Here is a 22,471-nt window from a genome sequence, read left to right on the forward strand (position 1 = left end):
GGAGAAATGTAACATTAAATTACTTGCTCACCAATGGATCCTCTGCAGTGAATGGGTGCCATCAGAATGAGAGTCCAAACAGCTGATAAAAAGTCCACAAGTAATCCACCCCACTCCAGTTCATCAGTTAACATCTTGTGAAGCCAAAACCTGCCTGTTTGTGAGAAACAAATCTGTCGTTGAGGTGTTTTTAACTTTAAACCATCTCTTCTGTTCAAAATATGAGTATATGATATATAATAACACTTCCTGCAGTGATATAATCCATTTTATGTAGTTTTCTAACATCAAAACCCATCAACAGAGCTTTTTAGGACTTTTTTCACATCACTGCACTCATGTTTTAACTTGGAAAGAAAAGCACCTTAATGATTTAGGCCTATTTTATTTTAGCTACAAACACGAACTTTACAACTTTTTCACTTCACAGCACATGAGCTGAAGTAATGCGTATCACATGTGGATTACTGATGTTTTTATCACCTGTTTGGACTCTCAGTCTGACGGCACCCATTCACTGCAAAGGATCCATTAGTGAGCAAGTTCTCAGATCTGTTCTCATGAACAAACTAACTTATCTACACCTTGGAGGATCTGGGGACGAGTACAATTTCAGCAAATTTCCAATTTTGAGTGAACTAGTCCTTTAAGGAACAGTAACCCTGCAGCTGCAGTTCTCTTTCCGTCCGAGGGGCGTCGCTGTTCGGCTTCTGTCCGCACGAGACTAGTTTCTCTCACTGTGTGGTTAAACAGACCTCCAGCACAAAGCCCCCAGATCGCATTCACCATGTCCGTGTGTCCTCTCCGGACCCATATCTCTGTGTTATGTTTTTAAAGTGACCTCAGGGGTGGAAATAAACCTGTCTGGATGAGTTTGATGAAGAGTCGATCTATTGGATGAAGAGGCGGAGCTGCATACACGTATGCACAAACACACAGCAGACAATCGACCAGCTGCCACATTTATTCACTTATTAACATGAGACGCTTTATTCGGCACAACATTCACACACCACGGTAAGTTTGACGGCTGTTTTTAATATCTCACTGTTTTCAGCTTCGCGGCGGCGAACAGAAACTTTCCGAGTGGCTGGAAGTCAAAAGGCTTTTGTTTCAACCACCCAAAAAACATTTCTAATCTAAAAAACGCGAATATTATCTAGGAAAAATAGCCGTTTAGCTGAAAGCTAACTCAAAGTCGCGTTAACAAAAGATAAAAGATAATTTCGCGGCGAAAGCTCTGAAAATAAACCGAACTTCCCGGATCGAGCTTTTGTTAGAACCTTAGAATGTATCCGGCTACAATGTAACTTTTCATCTTTCATTTCCCGCCTTGTTCTAATTTGTTCATTCTACATCCGCGCTTCTGGTTTCATAGTTGTGTATGATTTATGATCTGTAGACAATCTGTGCTCGGTAAATGAATTTATCTGATATAAACGCCGTCGGAATCTAAGGTTGAACCTCCTACTTGTTGCATTGTGTTGTCATGTGTCATAATATAATGGGATATCATAATACAGTTTATGGTCGCATTGAAGTTTATGGGCACACAAGGCTTTAAGTGTTCACGTATTAGCATCATAAAGTAAAAACACAATGCACAGCCCTGTAACTCTTTGAAAACCCAATGGGATGGTGGTCACCGCTTTCCTGGACTTCAGGATTGGCCGTTTTTTCCAAATCTGACTGACTGACTTCTGTCCTCCTACTGTCTGTGCTCAACAGCCATGGAAAAACCCCATCATCATCAAGAACAGAAACTTGACAGGAAGCGAGAGAAGTAATTTCGACGTGTCATGAGTTAGTGTTGAATGTTTTTCACAGTTAATATTGTTTGTGAATGCAGCAAGAGAAAACCGAATTGAACCACCTTTTCACATCAACATGAAACCAACATTTGCTCTTTCAATCCACGTTCCTGGTTTTACTGTGAACAGTTCATCGGTGTATGTCACTCCAAAGAAAGATATGTTCATCTTCATGGTAATTTCTGATCACATTTGGTCATTTCAAGAGGATCTCCTGACTACACATGAAGAGAAAAGCATCTCATGGGAGTTTCATGTTGGCTTTAATGTCGTCTTTGTGTGACATGACTGTGAACAGAAAAGAGGGGATGGGTTCACATTGAGAAACTCTTCAGTGACTAGTAGACGTGAACAGGAAGTTGATAGTCACTGATGAATGCAGATGTAGTCATAGGAAATTCAGGAGTGTTAGACAGTTGGGTTTCCCTGCCCTATTTACTCTTTCTCACTCGTTCGTTTTTTTGCAGTCTCTATTTTAAAGCTTTATTGTGAAGTTGAGAGGGAGGCCCACAAAGCTTTTTTTGTTGCACCATATGTGCACTGACATGCGACTGAAAGGGAACCACTGAATGAGAGACCTGGAAGTAGGGCCGGGCAATACAGCTTTACAGATATCACAGTGTTTTACAGCCTTTTATGAGAGATGAGATGCATCTCAAAAGTAATGTTTGCGCTTTGATTTGGCTTAAATGTGTTGTTTTTGGTCCTCAGCCAGAAGAATGATCAATTCAAACACAGTCTAAAATAAACAGACTTTTTTTTTTTACATGTCATTTTAATAAGACTTTACAGTGTAGCTTTAAAAAAAATCACATTGTCGTTCAGCTTTCAATTACATTTCATATGTAAAAGTTTTTTTTCTCATAATTTTAAATAGTAATTTGCAAAATAATTCATTTTATTTAAATTCATTTTTATTTATTTATTTTTTACTAAATAAAACTATTTAATTTATGTGCAATAATATAACAAACTTATGTTTTTTTCAACATCTAATTTTACTATGTTTATGATGTTGTCTAAAAAAATCTTTTTCAAAAATGTTTTATTTTTCTTTCCCCTGTTGTTTTTGTCCACAACCAAAAAAATCGTCCTGGCAAAAGTAAATCTAAATAAATAAATATATATTTATTACCATTATTATTTTATTTTTATTTTATTTTATTTTTTTGCATATAAATAAACCATATTTTTTTTCTGCATTTATTTTTACAAAAACTGTCAACTTTGTACATTTTGAATCAAACCTCTTTGGGGTGCAGTTACTTGTATACCAAAACATTAAATCTAATGCAATTTTTTTGTTACTAAAGTTTAAAGAGATGCTATTAAAACTATTTTTAGTTTCTGTAGTTGTGAGATATGACAGAACGTCTACAGCATATTTATCAAATGTGCATTAAATAATCACAATATTAATGCTGTTGCTTTTTTTATTACAACCAAATGTTGTGAATATTCAGTGGCTCCTTCCAGTCTTATATGAGGCCTAGTTCTAGATTTTCATCTGCAGTGGGTGAACATGAAGCCATTGGTTTCATATTCGTCCACTAATGAGTATTGACGAGCAGATGGCAAGAATTAGATCCGTTTTCCCCTGCAAGAGCTTCACAGAAGCCGCCTTCCTCTCGAAAACCTTCCAGATTTGCAGATGGCAATGCTTCCCTGATTTCCTGAAGCATCCGCTGTGATCCGGTCACTCATCTGTTTCTCTGCGGTGAAGACAGCCTTTTAATCTAGAAGGTGCCCCGGAGTGGCCTGACAGCAGTGCATTATGGGTGTGTGAGGGGAAAGATGAAGTTCGCGGTGCGGACTCGGTGTGACGCACGCGCGGTGGGAACGGACAGAAATGGTTAAAGCGGAGCGAAACCCGCTTGGATGCGATTGCGAGCAGTTTCTCCTCTGTCCAAGTTTATAAATAACTGTAATTACAGAGCGCACAAAAAAACGAGTCTGCTCTGAGTCTGACATGCATTCGGTTGCTGTTTTAGTATTAACCCGTTCTAGACAGTGTTAGTCTGGTTTGGGGGTGTTTGAGTCATGAATAACGGTGCATTTATTATTTAACGTGTGTGCTGGAGATGGATGGGAGTCTACTGGTTGGTAATGGTGTGGTTTTGATGTCAGTCCACCCACTTGCCCATTGATCTCATGCCGGATGTGGCCTGTCTGGACTGCAATGGAAAGTGGATGGAGCAGATCGAGTGCCAGGGACTCCATAAACCGCCCCCTCCGTCTCCGTCTCCGTCCCCCAGAGCTGAGCTCATGACGAGCCGCGCAGCTGCACGCGCTCCGAGCGCGCTCTGTTGACTTCTGCTTGATTCGCGACGCCGTTTGTTTAGTGAACGCGCAAACATTGCGTCATCCTCCTCTTCATCTGATGGAAACACGCCGCAGGAGGTTTAATGCTTGACAAATGGGCCTTCGATGCACACGATGATCGGCCGTGTTTCACCTAAATAAAAAGGGGATTTTTATTTCATTTTATTGTGACACTATTTTCATGACACTTATGCACATTTCTTCCTCACAAAATACAAATTTCCGTAATTCAAACTATTATTATATATAAAAAAAAAGTTATTTATTTGTTTATTTTGCAAATTACAATTACCCTTTTTTTATCATGGCAGTATTTATTTTATTACATTATTGCATCTAAATCCATTTAAAATTGAAATAAATATCAAAAAATATAATGGATTTAAAAAAATATATACATGTGTTTGTGTATATATATATATATATATATATATATATATATATATATGGCAAATGTTTGCAGTAATCCTGAATATAATGTCAAAATGCATGCATAAATACCTACATACATATATGATACTAAAATAGGCTTTATTTTTCTATAATTTACACTTTTCTTTCGGGATTAAATAAGACCTGAATTCTGTTCACAAGATTCACGTTACTTTTCATCTATCGGTCTGTCTGTTAAAAAATGCTTTTATTTAATGAGGATGCCTTAAATTGATCAAAAGTGACAGTAAAGACATTTATACGTTTGCAAATAATTTCTAATGCAAATTAACTTTGTGTTCATCAAACAATCCTGTCAAATGAGGAGCATCACAGCTTTCACAAAAAATATTTGGCAACCCAACTGTTTTCATCAGTGATGAAAATCAGAAATGTTTCTTGAGCTGCGAATCAACGTGATTTCTGAAGGATCACGTGACACTGAAGACTTATGCTGAAAATTCAGCTTTAAATCATGCTAATAAATTACATTTTTACATATGATGGCACAGAAAACAGCTATTTAAAAAAGCAAAACTATTACTGTATTTTTGACCAAATAAATGCAGCGTTGGTGAGCAGAAGATGCTTCTTTTAAAAGCATTTAAAATGTTACAAACCCTAAACATTGGGACGACAGTGCATGCAAAATCTGTTTTTGTTTTCCCAGTATAATCGATCATTAATCAGTCGAGAGAAAGCATCAACCCTCAACAACAGCTGAGAAAGAGGTCTTGTTTTTGGTCTTCTTCTGCAGCTTTCTCATGCCCAACAGCACACATGCAGAAGTAAGTCATGGAGGTGAGGCGAGGCTGACGTGACATTCCTGTTGGATATGCCAGCTAATCCCAGAGCTCGTGTAATGACCAACAGAAACATTCAGTGATTGGAAAGCGTCTGGAGCCCTAATATCGGGAGATTTAGGAGGAGCAGTTAATGTCTTCAAGATGTCTTCAGAGCGGAGCGGATGACATGATGCAGCTCTGGCTTCTGTTTGATGACTTTTTAGAAGTACAACAGCGTTGGCCTGTTTGATTGTGCATTTAGCTGCGAAATGCATGATTTTTGCTCATGTTTTTCTGCAGATTTAAGACTCAAATGCACCAAATCCCAATGCTCCTCCATGGTTTTGCATTTAAGATGCACATTCTGCTCTCTTTAGATCATAATGAGCAATTCCCCTCGGACAGCGGTGACCTTTGGGGTTGAAATGTAAGGTTATCCTGGTCTGACGTCTCGTGGTTCATATGTTGCCTGTGTATCTGGCTGCTGGTCTCTGTATGTTTTTTGTCAGGATTGTATACAAAGATTCTGCCCCGGAGCGTATATGAGGCCTGTGTTTTCTCTGGCACGTCCACGATAACCGTTTGCATGCAAATGGCACAGAGTGCATCGATAAAATTGAAAGCAGGCACTAGATCAGAGCAGCTAACACTAGGACTCAACACAAAGAGTCGTTTTTGTGATTTACAGCTCCGAAAGAAAGCTCAGCAGTGAGATCTCTTTCTTTTTCAGAGCTGTTTGTTGTATAAAGTTAATGTGTGTCATTTGATCTGTTTGTCTGAACAATAGAAAGACTGTTTAAGTGTGTGAGGAATTAGTTTAAAAAAAAGCAAGCAAACAAAAAATGCTATTTTATTTGTTCCTGCAAGTGGTTCAAAAATAAGCATTCATTGTTTTGTTCTATTATTGTGTTTTGCAATATATAAAGTTTTAGTAGTATTTGTTGTTGAATCGTTTGTTGATAAAAATTTTAAATACAAAAATCAGTACATAGTAATATTAGAAAAATAATACAATTAGAGCTGTCAAATGATTAATGGCTTCCAAAATAAAATGATGCATGCATATATAAAAAAAATGTTTATATATTAAATATATTTATATTTAATATAAATTATATAAATATGTACATGTAAATATTTTACAAACACTATATTTATATACATACACACACATTATGCAAACAAAATCCTTTATTTTGGATGCAATAAAATAATGACAAAAATAAAATAAATGTAACATTTCTATGTAATTTCACCATGCAAAGGAGGTCTTTAAAAAGCTTTATTTTTAATATTCTTTTAATTTATGGTTGAAATGAGACATGTACTTTTGTTGTTATTGAGATTCAAATGCAAATTTAAAAATTCAATAAAACGAAAGAAAATAACGAATTATTATTATAATTGTTTTTTTAGGACATCTCCGCATTGGTCATTTTTTTTGATAAGTGTGTGCAACCCTAAATCAAGTAACACATATCTCTAGTCTGTAGTGTGGACTGTAATTGAAGAGTGATTTCGTCTTTGTATCCACTTTATGGATCTGTTTTTGTGCTTTGAGTTAGTAGGGTTTTCTGGGTCTACAGTGGGTGCTTGTTCCAGTGATGAACTGCAGTAGGATGGTAAAACTAAAGCTGGAGCACATGTGCAGCGCTGCAGGAGGTCTGGGCTGTTGAGATCGCGTCCCGCTGTGGAAACTACTGCCAATGTTTTATTGAGCTCCACTCAGGCTGGTGTTGAATTCTCACCGGAGTTGGAGGGCTTTACTTTACACAAGCGTGCTTTGTGAAACTGAAGCATTAGCTGAGCTGAGCTAAAATGGGCTTTAAGATCTTTATTTCTTAAAGGAATAGTTCACCCAAAAATGACAATTTGCCCCAAAATGTGCTAATTCTCAGGCCATTGGAGATGTACAGTAGTCAGCATTTGAAGTGGATCAAAAAAGTTCATCAGTTGTCCTAAGACAAGAACGCATTTTGGTTTTAGGACAACTTTTTGCAAGGTTAGGATGAGTTTTTCTTCCACAGATTTGGAGAAATGTAGCATTGCATCACTTGCTCACCAGTGGATGCTCTGCAGTGAATGGGTGCCGTCAGAATGAGAGTCCAAACAGCTGATGAAAACATTACAATAATCCACAGCACTCCAGTCCATCAGTTAACACCTTGAGAAGAGAAAAGGTGTGTGTTAGTAAGAAACAAATCCATCATCAAGATGTTTTTAACTTCAAACAGTTGCTTCTAGCTAAAATGTGAGCCCATAATAATGCTTCCTCCAGTGATAAACTCCATCTCCTGTTGTGCTCTTGCTTCAAACTATACCCATATATACTGTTTAGAGCTGTTTGGGCTTTGCAGATTTATCTCCTGATTTAGACAAGGTCACTTTTTTTATAGGAGGAAGCATTATTATGGATTATGGAGTCATATTTTAGCCAGAAGAGATGTTTTGAAATTAAAGACGTCTCAACAAACTCATTCTAATCTTGCATGAGCTGAAGTCGAACACATTAAGTCGCCGCATGTTTCAGATGCTTACAAACAACAATCTTCCAGACAATGCATGTAAATGTAGTTATCACTTCATTGTTCGTGCTACAGTTAAAACAGGTGTGAAATCCCACAGACTTGCATTGAAGAGTCACATCTAGACACACGTGGGAGGTTTCGTTACTCTTGCATATTCACTCCAAGTGAAAAGCATTGAGCGTAGGCCTAAAACTGCAGGAAAAGTCGTCCGTAGGGAATCCCGTGGAGGTTTGTCTGTGCTCTGCCCACGCGTCTGCTAAAAGACTTGGTTCCTAAATGGAGGTGATATTAAAACAAAAGCCCTGTTTCTGTTTCAGCCGCACATTCCACTTCAATGGGCCTTTCATTCATGACGCTCCATAAAGAACCTGGGACTGATTTACCTCATGGGTTTTCTTCTTCTCTTCTCTCCCCCGGGAGCTCGGCCAGCTCACATATGTGTCTGTCTGAGGGAAGTGTTGAAGGAGGCCCCGGGCAGAGAAACATGAGGATCTAGCTCTTGAGGAGACTCAGAAATCACAAAAGAGGCCAAAATCTTTGTTTCGCTGCCAGTCAGTTGAGCTTCCTCTGAGAAAACCGTCGAGAGGGACGATCCTGGTGATCTTTTGAAATGAAGTAACAGTTTTGCTCCAGGTTTTTATGGTTGACTGGTGACTTCGACTTGCTTGTTCTAGTCCATGTCAATGAATTTAAGTCATTTAGCTGAAAACATCTTCAAGACATTGATTTACCAAATTTAGTTTGAATGCATTGCAACAAAGCACTGTTAAACATGAACTCTTGATTGCTTTTGAAATAACTTTTGCTATTTTTTTACTAAAATATATAAAATGAAGTACATTTGCTTTGGAAGCAATACCGCATAAGAAATTAAGTCTTGATTTTCATAGTTTGTATCTTGCATCTTTGTATTTTGTGTCTGACATTGATCTGACAGTCTGACAGTGTAGTAACACAAAATTAGGGAAGTGTATCCCCTCCACGTATAAAAAGAGACTTTATATTATTCCTTCTTCTTTTTTAGTTTTGCCATTTTTCCAAAAGAGTTGCAAAATTGTGAGATTTTCTTTTTTTTATTATATATTTATATATTTTTAATTAATTATATAAACTGAGAAGTATTAACTCCAGATTTAAAAAAGCGCTATACAAATAAACTTGAATAAAAGAATTGGAAAAAAAAAACAGTTAAGAGATAAAGATAAAAGTGAGAGGGAAAGGTCAGAATTGTGAAATAAAAAGTCACAACCTTTATATATAATTTTTTATTATTCCGTAGTTGCAACAAGCTTGATTTTTTATTTATTTTTTCTTTCTTGGAAGTCCAAATCTCACAACTCTCCCTGTCTTCTAAGAATTGCGAGATTAAATATCAGTAAAAAAAAAAAAAAAAGTGATATATATATTTTTTTTTTTTTAATTCTGTGGTGGTGATAACCTTTCATACAATGTACACTTGAAGTAGTAAAGCTACATTATCTAAAAACAATTATTAATATCTATGCAGGTTGCTTCTCAATTAAAAAATATATATAGTTGGATATATACTACGAATTAATTTTATTACTGTGTGGAAAATTTTAGCTATGACGACTGACAAAGGCATATAGGACTTTTCCCTTCGATACATACATAGCTATAAAAAGGTAAAAAATAATCATAATATTTTTTTTTTACAGAATTTTTAAGGATTCTTGGCTATTTTGGATGAAAAACAAGAGAAATATCCTTATTTGTTTTTTTTTTGTATTGTTAAATTTCAAGTTGGTAGACAAAATTTTCAATTGCAGAAAAGTTTATTTAAACACATTTGATTCTCTATAAACATTGTTTGTTTTACCTAATTTTTAGGTGTTCTCTATATATTTCTGATGTTTTAAAGAGTATTGTGGCAGTAGCTTGGCAACATCCTAATGTTAAACTATTGGAATCAGATGTGGAGCACTATTTGTGTCAGTGTCACAGCCTTTGTAGAATGTTCCAAATAAGTTCCATTTCAGTTAGAATGGAACTTATTTTGAACCTATACAAGATGCAGATTAGTCTCACTATTTGTTGTTGAGATGCATGTCTGTTCTAATTCTTCACTCTTGAATTGAATTATTTTCTTTCTCACAGTGGTGTTTCATGTTTTGTATCCCCCAGTCTTGAGCTCTTCATGGAGAAGAGAAGAGTTAACCTGGCTGGTCTATTTCAGGCCAGCTCAAAATGAGCTGTAATGATGATGGTGTTTTTGTGGTCACTTACTTTTATGCATGCCTTGGAGTTTTATTGATTCTGGTTATGGTCAACAGCCAAGTAAGGAGGATGGCCTACTTTCACCCATCTGAGAAACCAGGCTGGAAAAGTTTAAAAACTTCCACTGTTCATTTTGAACACTTTTAATCTTATAGTTATGCATTGTTTACCAGCAAATTCAGCTAGTATTTTTTTATTTACAGTTTTTTTCTGTTGTATTTTTTTCACTATTTTACTAAATATTGTTTTTGATATTTATTTTTTTAGTATTTACTTGTATTCGTAATTTACAAAAGAAGTCATACTTGGTAATATTTTTTCTGGCCCTTGGAATGATTTGATTTTCATCCTGCATAAAAATGCCAGTCTCAATGGTATGGCCAGTTATGTTGAACCATCAGAAAATACGTCCATTCATTGACAAGGACTTTCCAGAGTAACTTAATTTCACTCCTTATAAGCTGACAGCTGTTTAAGATACTTGGTTATCATCTTCACAGGAAATAACTTGCATCCTCAAATGTACAGTCAAAACAAACATACAGTGTTCTGCTTCGTTTGTTCTGCTGGGTAGCAGTGACTCTGCCAAACCAGAATTTGGTCATCTGTTAATGGAATAGACAGCGTTGGATAAGATTGGATTGGTAGGTCAGATTTTGGTTCTTCAAGAAACCTTCGGGAGCATTCCCAAGCATTGGACTTCTGAAAGTGACTTATTTCTGAATGATGTTCTGGAATTTGATTTGCTTCTCCATAGGAAATTGACTGGAACATGAAATCGTATTTTATCTTTAAAAAAATAATGACCAATATTTTAAATTTGGAGTGTGCATTGAAATTAAAATTTTAAAGTCATTTTGATGTTAGATTATTTTTATGATGGAATTATTTTAATTGTGGAAAAAACGGTCATTGAAGGGATTGTTTGGTTCATTGGATTAATATTATACCGTCTATTATGTAGTACACTTCAAAAGCATTTAGAAATAATAACCAAAGGCCAGTATTATAAGTGGCGTGTGCAAAATGAGATTCACTCTGTTTGCACATTGAGCAACTTTGTTTGCAGGGGTTAGCTATTTCCTCTTTCCTTACTAACTGCATAGCAGTATTTTCTTAAAGAGCGTTTTTTTTCCCTTATTTTTATTTTTAAATCTTGTTTTATACACTTAATCATCTTGTATTTTCTACTTGAGTAAATGTATTGTCTTTTCTGTTAAATATAATTTAAATTTTTGTCTTTTTTTAAAGTAAAAACTTGTATTGAACGACCGTAAACCATGTGACGACCATGTGACGATATTGCTTTCTATTGCTTTTATGTTGCTTTGCTGGGATGCAGTTGCCATGCCGATATTGACACCGTATGATGTAGCAGCTGTGGCTTGGTACTGTATATTTATAGAGACGTGCTGTCTATTCACGGCAGATTCACGCCAGCACACTGACTAACTGTGACCACAGTTTCCTGTGAGATGTAGCTATACAGATGCAATTGCCACTCGTGATCAGAGTTTATTGCAGGGACATGCTTTAGGCAGATTAAATAAAGGAGCTGTTTAGTCTGAGTCAGATGCCACAAATAATAAGGTCAGATCGGGAGTTGCAGGCCTGAAAAATAAAGGGTAGGGGAGATCAGTTCATCCAAAGAGCACTAGTAATGTAATGGCCCCTTATCTCTGTTTTTTAATTAAATCCTTAAGTTCTTGTTTACAAATGATTGATCTAATTGAGATACATGAGACTGACTTGGACTTGTTCCAAAACTAAAAGGGAAAGATTAATAGTAAGAAACAAAGTAGGCCAGAATGGAATGTAGGACTGTAAAACCTAATCAATAAAATCAATGAAAATGGTTGTTGACATACGCCATTATTGGCCGGTTGGCTCTTTGTGCTGTCAAGGACAACCTTTGTCAGTAAATGTCACTTTGCCATGCTGAAAATCTGGGCTAGGATCAATATTGCATTCATAAAATGACACGCAGTGATCTTTGATGATGAGTTATCTACAGAAAGTGGTTTGTTTTAAAGGTGGCAATTAATGTATTGTTTCATGTGTCTATGATGGCTTTTTCTATTATTCTGAGGTGTTTTTATGCCAGTCTGTACCTTATTTTACTGTAATATTCCTATTTGTATGTTTTAAATTAAAGTGAGTATTTGCAAAACAGTGATTAATTGAAGAAATAATCGATTAATCACTCATGTTAGTTGCAGTCCTAACTTTTTGCTGGTCTATTTTATTTTACAGTAATATTCCTGTCTGTATGTTTTATAGACAAAGTGGGTATTTTGTAAAACCGTAATTAAATTAAATTAAAATTAAAAATTAATCAAAGTAATTGATTAATCACTTGTATTAGTTGCATGCCTAGTTCTTTTATTTATTTATTTATTTATTTCAATTTTAATTTTTTTGGCATTTCTTCCTTTATATTATGATAGGTGTATGTCACCATGTGGCCCACGAGGCTAAGTTTGTACCTTAATAGTATTTTCCAAAATAAAATGATTAATCGTATTAAATAGTATTTTCCAAAAGAGCGATTAAGTTATCAGTTAATCACTCAAGATAGCTGCACACCTATTTCTTTGCTAGTCTATCTTATTTTACCATTTTAGTATTCTGTAGGCCCATATGTTTTATAAACTCATTAAAAAAACAGTCTTAATTTTTTGCATCCTCTTTTCCAGGTGCTAGATGGTGTTTGTGAAGGCAGTGCGTAATGCTGAAGGGGCTCATCCTGAGTCAGAATGAGTGTCAAAGATGGCGATGGGACGACTAGCCAAGATGGAAAGGCCTACGAACTTCAGATCTACCCCCGACTCTCTCTGGAGACGGCGTCATGCTGTACACTCAGAGTCACCAAGGAGGCCACCACAGCTAGCGTCATACGGAATGCGGCAGCGACCCTTGGACTGGACGCCAGCAAGGTCTACGTTCTGGCTGAGGTGAAGGAGTGTGGAGGGGAGGAGTGGGTGCTTGAATCAACCGACCTTCCGGTGCACAGGGTCCTTCTCTGGCCGAGAAAAGCCCAAGATCAGCATTCTCAGAAAGAGGGATTTTACTTCCTCCTCCAGGAGCGCAACAATGATGGCTCCATCTGCTACGTGCACCTGCCTTCCGTAGGGAACGAGCAGGAGTCCAAGCGACTGGTTGCTCGGGGCTTCCTCCCACCCCAGCAGGAGGACTATGAGGACCTCTGCAACCTTCCTGTCCTCAATGAGGACAGCATCTTGGATAACCTCTGCATTCGTTTTCAGAAGAAGAAAATTTATACATACGCTGGAAGCATCCTCATTGCCATCAATCCCTTTAAGTTCTTACCCATTTACAACCCCAAATATGTCAAAATGTACGAGAACCACCAGTTGGGCAAGCTGGAACCTCATATTTTCGCCATTGCCGATGTAACCTACTACGCCATGTTGCGCAAACGTGTCAACCAGTGTATCGTTATCTCAGGAGAGAGCGGATCAGGCAAAACGCAAAGCACTAACTTCCTCATTCACTGCTTGACAGCTCTCAGCCAGAAGGGTTATGCAAGCGGCGTGGAACGAACCATCTTGGGTGCTGGACCTGTGCTGGAGGTAAGATCATCATCATCACCACCTTGATGCAAACTTGGTTTGGTTACATTCGTTTATAAGTAAGTTCGGGAATAGTAGATTCGTTCAGGGACTTGCTGGGAAATGGGAAAATACCAACATCCTCTTGGAGAAATTCTGAGCTTAAGTCTCCAGAGTTTTGAAATCTTTGAGATGCTTTGTTTTAGTGTATTGAAAGGGTGAAGGTAAAGGAAGTTAACTGATGGGTTTGCACCTCACATGTCTACCCCAAAAAATGGTAATGATTTGTAAGACCCCTACAATTTGATTGTCAATGTTGGATGTCTGTGCAATATTCTATTGTTTTTAAGATTCTTGCTTTAGTTTCGTGTATGACTTTGATCCCTTGGAGACTTACTTTTGGAATTGTAGTGTCTGGAAAAGCACTCTGCTTTAAACATTCACTTAGAGTAATTGAATTCAGAATCAGTGGATTTGTTTGAGGACTTACTGGGATATGGGATAGTTGCAGACTGTTTCTCATAATGCCAAATTGCTCTGTTATTTCATGCTGTTAACATTCTAAGCTCAAGTCTCTAGAGTTTTAAAACCCTTCACAGGTTTTGTTGTTTACTGCTATTGTTAAGATAAAGGAAGTCCGTTGATAGGTCTGTGGTTTGCAGTTCCCGACCTTAGAACTTGTTAACCCTAAAAAATAGCCACATACTTGTTGACCTTGCATAGCTCATGTTGCAGTACCGGCTAACCTACATCTGGAGGCCTTCCTCAGGGGTCATGTCTCATGCAGTTCTTGTTGTTTTATGTCTCTTGCTTTAAAACTATAGCTCTTTCCCATAAACCTGTTCAGGCACATTCTGTCATTTTGCAAAAAATCAGCAGAAACCCTCCCCCAACTCTGATCTCATGGCGGTTTATGGTAGTGGTAACTCTCGTGCTCGGAAAAACTAACTTTCGAGTCTTTCAAGAGTGCATTTGGAGAACGGCTATGGTGGATGTTGGGATATTTTCACAGCTAGAGGGTTAGCATTTAAAGTCATTTAAACTTTCAAGTCATTATTCTCGAGATTTCACTCTTGTATACAGTACAAGGGCTGTTTTTCAAGTTATCAGTCAGACAAAACCAACCCACTCGGCTTCTGAGATTCGTATCTCTTCTCAGTACTCAGAAGCTTCCTGTACACATGATGTCATTAGAAATCCTTTAGTGTCATTTCTTATCTCAGCCCCCTTTATCAGAATAAAGTTCGCTTGTGTAGCAAGTCCTGAAAGAGATGAAAGGTTTTGTGTTGAAGCTTTCCGCGGTGTTTGTGGTTTCTGAAAACTAGAAGTCATTTCTCCGCAGTCAGCACAGTCATTGTCCTTTGGCAGACGTGTCTACAGGCTTAAATATTCCCCCGCCTCTCTGCACTTGTGGTGTAAAGGCAGTCAGATCTCTGAGGTTTCTCTTCCTTTTATGGTCCCATTAAGTTGATTTGTCTCATCCATCTTCCAAGACTTTCAGTTGGTTCTGATTTTTAAGAAAGGACACAGTATTCCTTTTATCATTCTCTAAGTTGTATTAGAGAGAAATGTTTCCATATGTGAGTCAATGCAAAGTTCCTTCTTGTCCAGCTTTCCACGTGTCTAAATAGTGGTTCTTTTGGTTATTGTGACTGCTTGAGTGGATACATCAGCTGATGTCCCATTTCTAACTGGGTATGCACCGAATGTTTGGCAACCTAAACTATTTGGCTGAAAATGTAGAGAGAAAGATAGCTAAGCATTTTCGTTGACGCGATCAAGTAGCAACCAGTGTATAGTGAGAGACATGCACTCTTTGTAATGCTGCATACATGTTGGCAGTGTGGAAGCATTTAAAAGTGTCAGAGAAAGACACAAAAATCATTACAAGCACTGACAGCAAAAGACTATTTAGTACTGCATTTCATGTTTTCGAAGGGAAGAGGAAGGGTGTCTGCTGCTGGTTACAAAATGATGATTGTAATCACAAAATGGCCCTAAACTGCAGAATGTTAGGTTTTCTAATACATGCATGAATTGCATTGTATGTTAACGTATAGTAAAATATAATTGATTGCTTTGATCAAAGTTGAATTTTTTATGCATCATTACTCCAGTCTTCAGTGTCACGGGGCCTTTCAGAAATGTTTCTTATATACTGATTTGCTGCTCAAAGTGTCCATCGCATGCCTTATCCAACAAGGGGGTCTCAAAAAACGGCGTTAATCTGAAACTGAGACTTGTTGTAGTACTTTGCGTATCATTGCTCTTTCGTTGATTTTGATTGCTTCCATTGCTCTCATTTGTAAGTCGCTTTGGATAAAAGCATCTGCTAAATGACTAAATGTAATGTAAATGTATAAATGGCCACAAAATATTTTTTTTTCTAACTTATTAATTTTAAGTTAAACAGTGATTTGTTGATAATGTCTGCCAGAAAGGTTAAACAATGTTCAGTATTTTTAAATCGTGGTTTTGTAATTGATTTTTTCTTCGAAAAGCAAGACAAAACAGTAAAAAGGCTTTTTAGCTAGGCCATTTAATGAATGCAATGGTGAAAAAAAATTGGCGCAATACGTGCAAAATGCACAAATAAAACGCATAGGGGGAAAAACATGTTCGTATTCATATTTCTTTGCCTCAGTGTTTCATTTTGTTTGGTTTCAGCCAAGAATTTTAATATCGGTGCATCCCTACTGGAAACTTTTCTAAAAGTTTCCGGAATGTTTACAGAATTTTCTTGAAAATTTCTGCCACTTTTCAGCCCAAGTCCCAGTTTCTTCTACCAAACTTTCAACTTTGAAATAGTTCACTGGTTTTAATTGTCGCCTACCGAGGCACCTCACCCAGCCACAAATAGTTTTGACTTGGTTTTGCCTTTAAATTCTATTAAAAGGAAATTCATGGACCATGACTCAATGTAAACTGTAATTTTACAATCGTTTCTTTTTAAAGCTGCATGTTATTGTCTCTGTTTCAACTTGCATGATGTAAACAGAGATGTTTGGCACCTGTTGTCGTTGATCAACACGTCCGACTGGTTATTCTCTTTCGTAATCCCCCTCCTACAACTGCTCTGCTTTGTTTGAGCGCATATTTGGCCTTCACGTCAAAGCATGCATACTAAATACCAGATGAAGCATGTTCAAGGGTGAGTAAACCGCGCTATTTGACCTATTCATGTGGTAAAGTGGCCTACAGGAAAACAGTTTGGAATCCATCAAGCCAAAAATGAGCTTTTAATTCCAGCTCCAAATGGCTTTTATAGATTACGTCATTGAGTATCAGATGACAGGAGAGTTAGAAGACTCTGCACTGAGATCTGCAAACATCTTTGCCTTCTGTTTTCAGATGTTCCTGTGCAACAATGTGGCTTTTGATTGCACGTAGTGCTCTTTTTTATGCATACATGCGAGTCCTCTAAAGCAATGCTTCTGCTGCCTGCAGACAGGAACTTCCCTCTGGCTGATCACTTCAACAGGAAGCAGTTTTTTTGCAACAGGAAGTGGTAGCTGCAGAGCTCCCCATTGGCCGGTCTGCTCACTGGGTGTCGAGAGTCAGAGTATTGTTCCATTTCATGGCCATTGTTTATCTCTCGGCTTTGTGTTAGTCTTGTGTGGTGGACTTTGGCTCCTGAGACGGTCTGAGCTATTTCTGGTGGGACGGCTGTAATATGACACGTGGGATGTCGACATGTGGAAAAGTCTACAATAAAATGTCCCAAGAGTCCATTCTGTGATTACAGTCGCGTTGGAGACCTAATAACCTCGGTAGTCTCCAGTTTACAGCAAACGGTCTGTTCATTTACAGAGCTGAGTGTATTAGAATCCTTTTAAACTGCAGTCAAACACTGTAACTTGAAGAGTTCAGATCACGTTTGTGTTCATTAGAGCGATTTATTGCTGCACCCTTTTTAGGACAAATTTTCTTAAGCGCTTCATGTGCCTTTTCATTCCCTAAAGACAATTTACGCTAATGCCAGGGCAGACATCACTATGAAATCGGTTTTATTTATTTTTTTCACAAATTCCATTTTATTGTTTTCCAAATTATGTTTTTTGCATTTTTGTTTTTTTTCTGGATTCTGTTTTCCACCAGTTAAAATTTTTCAAGAATCTATTTGAATGGTTAAATTAAAAAAAACTATTAATCAAAAGGCATATTTAATAATTGCAAATTATTAAACAGCAATTTATTAAAATATTTTAAAGGCCCTATGAAATGTTTTTTCTTTATTTAAAAAAAAAAAAAATTCACAAATTCAGTTTTCCATTTAATTTTCTGGATTCCATTTTAATGGTTTCTTTATTAATAATCAAAAGCATCTAATTGGTTTTATAAATATTTTTATATTATTATTATTAGTAGTAGTATTAGTTTTTTGTGAATTTTTCTGCTAAATATTCCTTTAAAAAAAGTTTTTATAACTATTTGTATTAGTAGTAGTACCATCATTACATTAAGTAATACATTTCTGTCAAAGTTTCTTCAAGTTAAACCCAACATTTATTTTGTCGGGTTGCAGTGAAGACCTTTTAGGTTTGTAGCATTATGACAATAGTTTTACTCAAAAGAAACAGTAAAATGCTCTTGAAGTGACTCTCAGAGCAGTTTTAGAGATTTCTTATGCGTTTATGAACTCGAACACTGAGGCGTCAGAGTCTGAAAACACTGCTTCAGTATGTGTGCAGTAAACGAAACTGCGCGTCTGCACCATTCATTCACACTAACCTATATTTGATTTATCCTATCTCAAATTTGGCATATTACGTGAAATTCTGCATTATACAAAAAAATCCGGGGTTTTTTTGGGATTCCGCAATTCCGTCCGTGTTGCAGAAAATCTATACGTTTCCACACACTTTTTATTTCAGATAGTGTGCAAACTGTTGTCATGAGCTAATGAATTGTCGCCTCGTTCTGCTTTAAGGATGTTCGTCGACATCCTATTGTGTCAGTGATCTCAATTAGTGCTCGTACACACTGTCACCAGCGAACCCGATATGGCAATGCCGAACAAAACCCACCCCGTGTCTTGCTTTTGTGTTCCTGCTGAAGACGCGGAAAATGAATGAAGTCATGCAGCTCACTTAAGAGATGGCCAGATCGTCTCGGCCTGATGTTTGTGCTCTGGCTCTGAGGCGGTGAAGAAAAGGAGAAGCAGCTATATTTAACAGTCATGTGAGCATCTCACAGTGTTGTTTGTGAGGAACAGGATTCTCCTGGCCTTTTAATAAAATGGCTTTGAGAATAGGGCCTTTGTTGATTCCTGATGCATTGTATGGATGGCTTGGATTTCACCAGAGGGGTGAAAGTTCGGTTCAGGCATCTGTGTGTGTGTGTGTGTGTGTGTGTGTGTGTGTATGAAGGAATAGTCTTGCATTGTGTGTTTGGATATACAATGTTCTTTTGTGATTTAAGTATTGTATATTTTGCATTGTATATACATTAGTATGTGTGTGCATTACTATATTCATTAGAATGTTTTTTCTACATTAGTGTTATGCGATGATTTAGCAGTAATTTAATAATTATTTTATGTATCTTACACATATAGGTAAATTATTTGTTAAGTATTGTATTAATATTTATTCATTAATATTTAAATACACCTATATAGTTTGTGTATATATATGTAATATGATTTATTGCTAATTATCTATATTTATGTAAACCTATGTACATTAGCACTTTTGAATATTATGTATATAATGTATAGTTAAATATAAATTAACACATCGTCTATTTATTTTTATTTAATGACATTTTTATTAATTTTAGTTGAAATTATTGTAGAAATCATACATTATTTAAAGTTTTATAAACATAACATTGCAATTATATGTAATATTTTATGAATTTATGATAATTTAATTATACTAAATCTAAATTATAAATTAGTAATTTAGGAATTAATAATTAGAAATTAGTATATTGATATTTATTAAATGTATGTAAATATAAAATACTTTCTGTAAATAAGTAATATATACTATATTAAAATAATATTTAAATATGTAAATATTTTTTATAATAAAAATATTATTTATATGATAATATAAGTGATCAACTATAAAATGTTTAAGAAAATAAAATATAAAAAAACAAACAAATTATATGAATATTTATGTCATTATTTAGTCCCTCCTTTGAGCTAGTATTTCTCAGAGCACAAACTGGAGGAGTTCTGACGCCGTTAATTTGATAAATGTTAATGTAATGTTATCTAATTATTATCAGAGCTCTAGTTTCTTTACGGAAGCAGAACCTCGTGGTTTGTCGTGGAAATCTGTGGAAAGCTGACTTCCAGATAACAGCAAATAATAAGAACTAGTCCAGACAGGTCTGCAGATGATTTCCTCTGGCAGCTCTGCAGAAGAGGCTTCAGCGTTTGCGTCACTCTGACAGAAAGCGTCCTCCGCGGTCGTGGAGTTTCCTCGTAGCCTCGCGACCGATCCGTCAGTCAGCCGGAGTCTGAAGATGAAGAAGAAGACGACGACGTGTTGGAGTCTGAGTGAAGTTGTGCTGCGCTGTCTGTCTAGTGATCGACGGACGCTCGTGTCAAAGCGTTTCTGACCGACTAAAGAAACAGATCTTTCGCTTCTCGCTTTTTATCTTTCCCATGAATTTGACTGAATGTGTGTTTCCACGAGTTCAGTCCCAGAATCTGTTTTAAAGTCGAGATAAAAAGGTAGATTTGAGTGAAATGCTTCATTTTGTTTGCCTTTGGGGAAAAAATTATAAAATAAAAAATCTGTTTTTTATGTTAAGCTTATTTTTGTTCCAAAAATGTTATTGTTATTGCTTTTAAATGTTACATCTATTTATTTTTACTTGCTTGCATATTTTCTTTTTTTACCATTTATTTGTTATTTTTTTATTTACAAGTTATTTATGAACTTAATTTTTTATTTCTTTTTTACTTTAATTGATTCATTATTTACCTATTATTTAATCATTAATTTATTTTTTGTTTAATGATTTTTGAATTTTGTTTGTTTTTTATTTCATCATTACATATTTTTTATTTATTTAATCATTACTTATTTAATTATTAATTTATTTATTTTATTTACTGTTATATATTTTTACTATTTTTTTTATTTATTTTAATTTAGCCATTATTCACTTTTTTCATATCATTGTGCTTTTGTTTCTGTGTGTTTATGGTTTTATTTACATTTACTTAATCTTTTCAATAATTGTAACTGTTTTAAAATAACAACAGATGTTGTAATAATAATAATTATATTTATTAGTATTATAACTATTTTTATTAAATATTATTATAAAGGATAATAATAATAATATTTTAATAATAAAGAAGCTTTATTATGATTTTTTTTTAATAAAATTCCATTTATGATAATTTAAAATTTAAGATTTTGTTATTTTTATTTTGTTATTTATTTTATTTATGTATTGTTATTTTTACTTACTTGTTGGGAACAAAAATAAATGACGACAGTGTCATTTGTTTGTGTATTAGTTTATTTATTCTTTCATATTTTCTGTAACGTCATGAAGTCATCAGTGTCCGAATCGTTGTTTTGGGGTGAACTGTTCAGCAGTCCTGATTGGTTACAGTATCCCCTCAAGCTTTGCCCAATATTCAGCCGTCTGCTTCGGCAGCGGGTCAAAGGTCGAGCGCGGGGGATCTGAACTAGGTTAGCGCCCTTCCCACCGCTGTTTAGCACAAAGCATCCTCTTTAGCATGGAGAGCTTCTTTCCCGCGCAGCGGGGCTTCGAACACTGCAGTGCATTGTGGGCCGGGCCGGAGGCTGACGGGACGCCCCACACTGGATGGAGGTGTGAACTGTGGAGGAGGAGATGGTTTCGTGGTCTTGCGTGTGATAACCTCAAACTGCTGTGTAGAAGCGTCGTCCCACGCGTTCAGGCAGATTGACACAAATACAGAGCAGAGTTTGTTTTATTGACCGTCTGAAACCACATGAGTGTGATTTAATCTGATTTATGATACACCCGTTCCTCTCTGCAGTCTCTCTGTAAAAGATTTATATTAATATATGCATTTTGTGTTTTATTTATACGTGTATTTATCCACTAATTAAAAACATTAAATAAATGAAATAAAAATAATAATAATTGAAAATGACAAAAGTAATATAAAATGAGTGTCTTAATAATTAGTAATATAGTTATTAGTTGCATTTTGAATTTAATTATCGTATTTCATTTTTTAAATTGTATAAAATTAGGAGTTATTATTGTTGTCGAAACAATGATTATAATAATCATAATAATTTTTTAATCAAAATAAAATAAAATCAGTTTATTATTGTTAGTATCTGTTACTGCTGTTTTTATTATATTTGTATTCTTTTTTTTATGATAAATTAGTAATAAGATATATATTTATATAGATCTTTACAGAAAGTTAAATTAAATATTTTATTAAATACTGTAATTTTTCTTTTCTTGTTACTAATAGTAATAAGGATAATTATTATTTACATTAATAAATTATTAATTAATAATAACGTTACATGTATGTTTTGAATTAAATAGTTTAATATTGTTTAGCTATGGTTATATTTTTGTTTCTATGTTATTATTTTTCAATTTATTATTCATATTAAATATATTGTAATAAAAGATTATTAAAATAAAAATTATTATCGTTGTTGTGTAACTTGTAAATAATAATAATAATGATTCATATAATAATATAATTATTATCAATTTCATGCATTGTTAATAATAGATTGTAATAATGAATTATTACGCTGCTTATGAAGACCATTAAAATAATTATTGTTATT

General features: G+C 35.5%; 1 protein-coding gene across 3 annotated transcripts in view; it reads left to right on the forward strand.

Annotated features, from left to right (window-relative positions):
- Window positions 1–702: 702 nt before the first annotated feature.
- Window positions 703–22,471, forward strand: part of LOC132159513 (unconventional myosin-IXb-like) — a 42,626-nt gene continuing 20,857 nt past the window's right edge. For all 3 annotated transcript variants that reach the window (XM_059569053.1, XM_059569055.1, XM_059569054.1), the window contains exons 1-2: window positions 703–1,017; window positions 12,813–13,709. In XM_059569053.1, the coding sequence (XP_059425036.1) occupies window positions 12,873–13,709 (837 nt within the window). In that variant the 5' untranslated portion in view covers window positions 703–1,017; window positions 12,813–12,872. The remainder of the gene's footprint in view (window positions 1,018–12,812; window positions 13,710–22,471) is intronic.

The sequence above is a fragment of the Carassius carassius genome, chromosome 16, assembly GCF_963082965.1.
Source record: "Carassius carassius chromosome 16, fCarCar2.1, whole genome shotgun sequence".
NCBI lineage: Eukaryota > Metazoa > Chordata > Actinopteri > Cypriniformes > Cyprinidae > Carassius > Carassius carassius.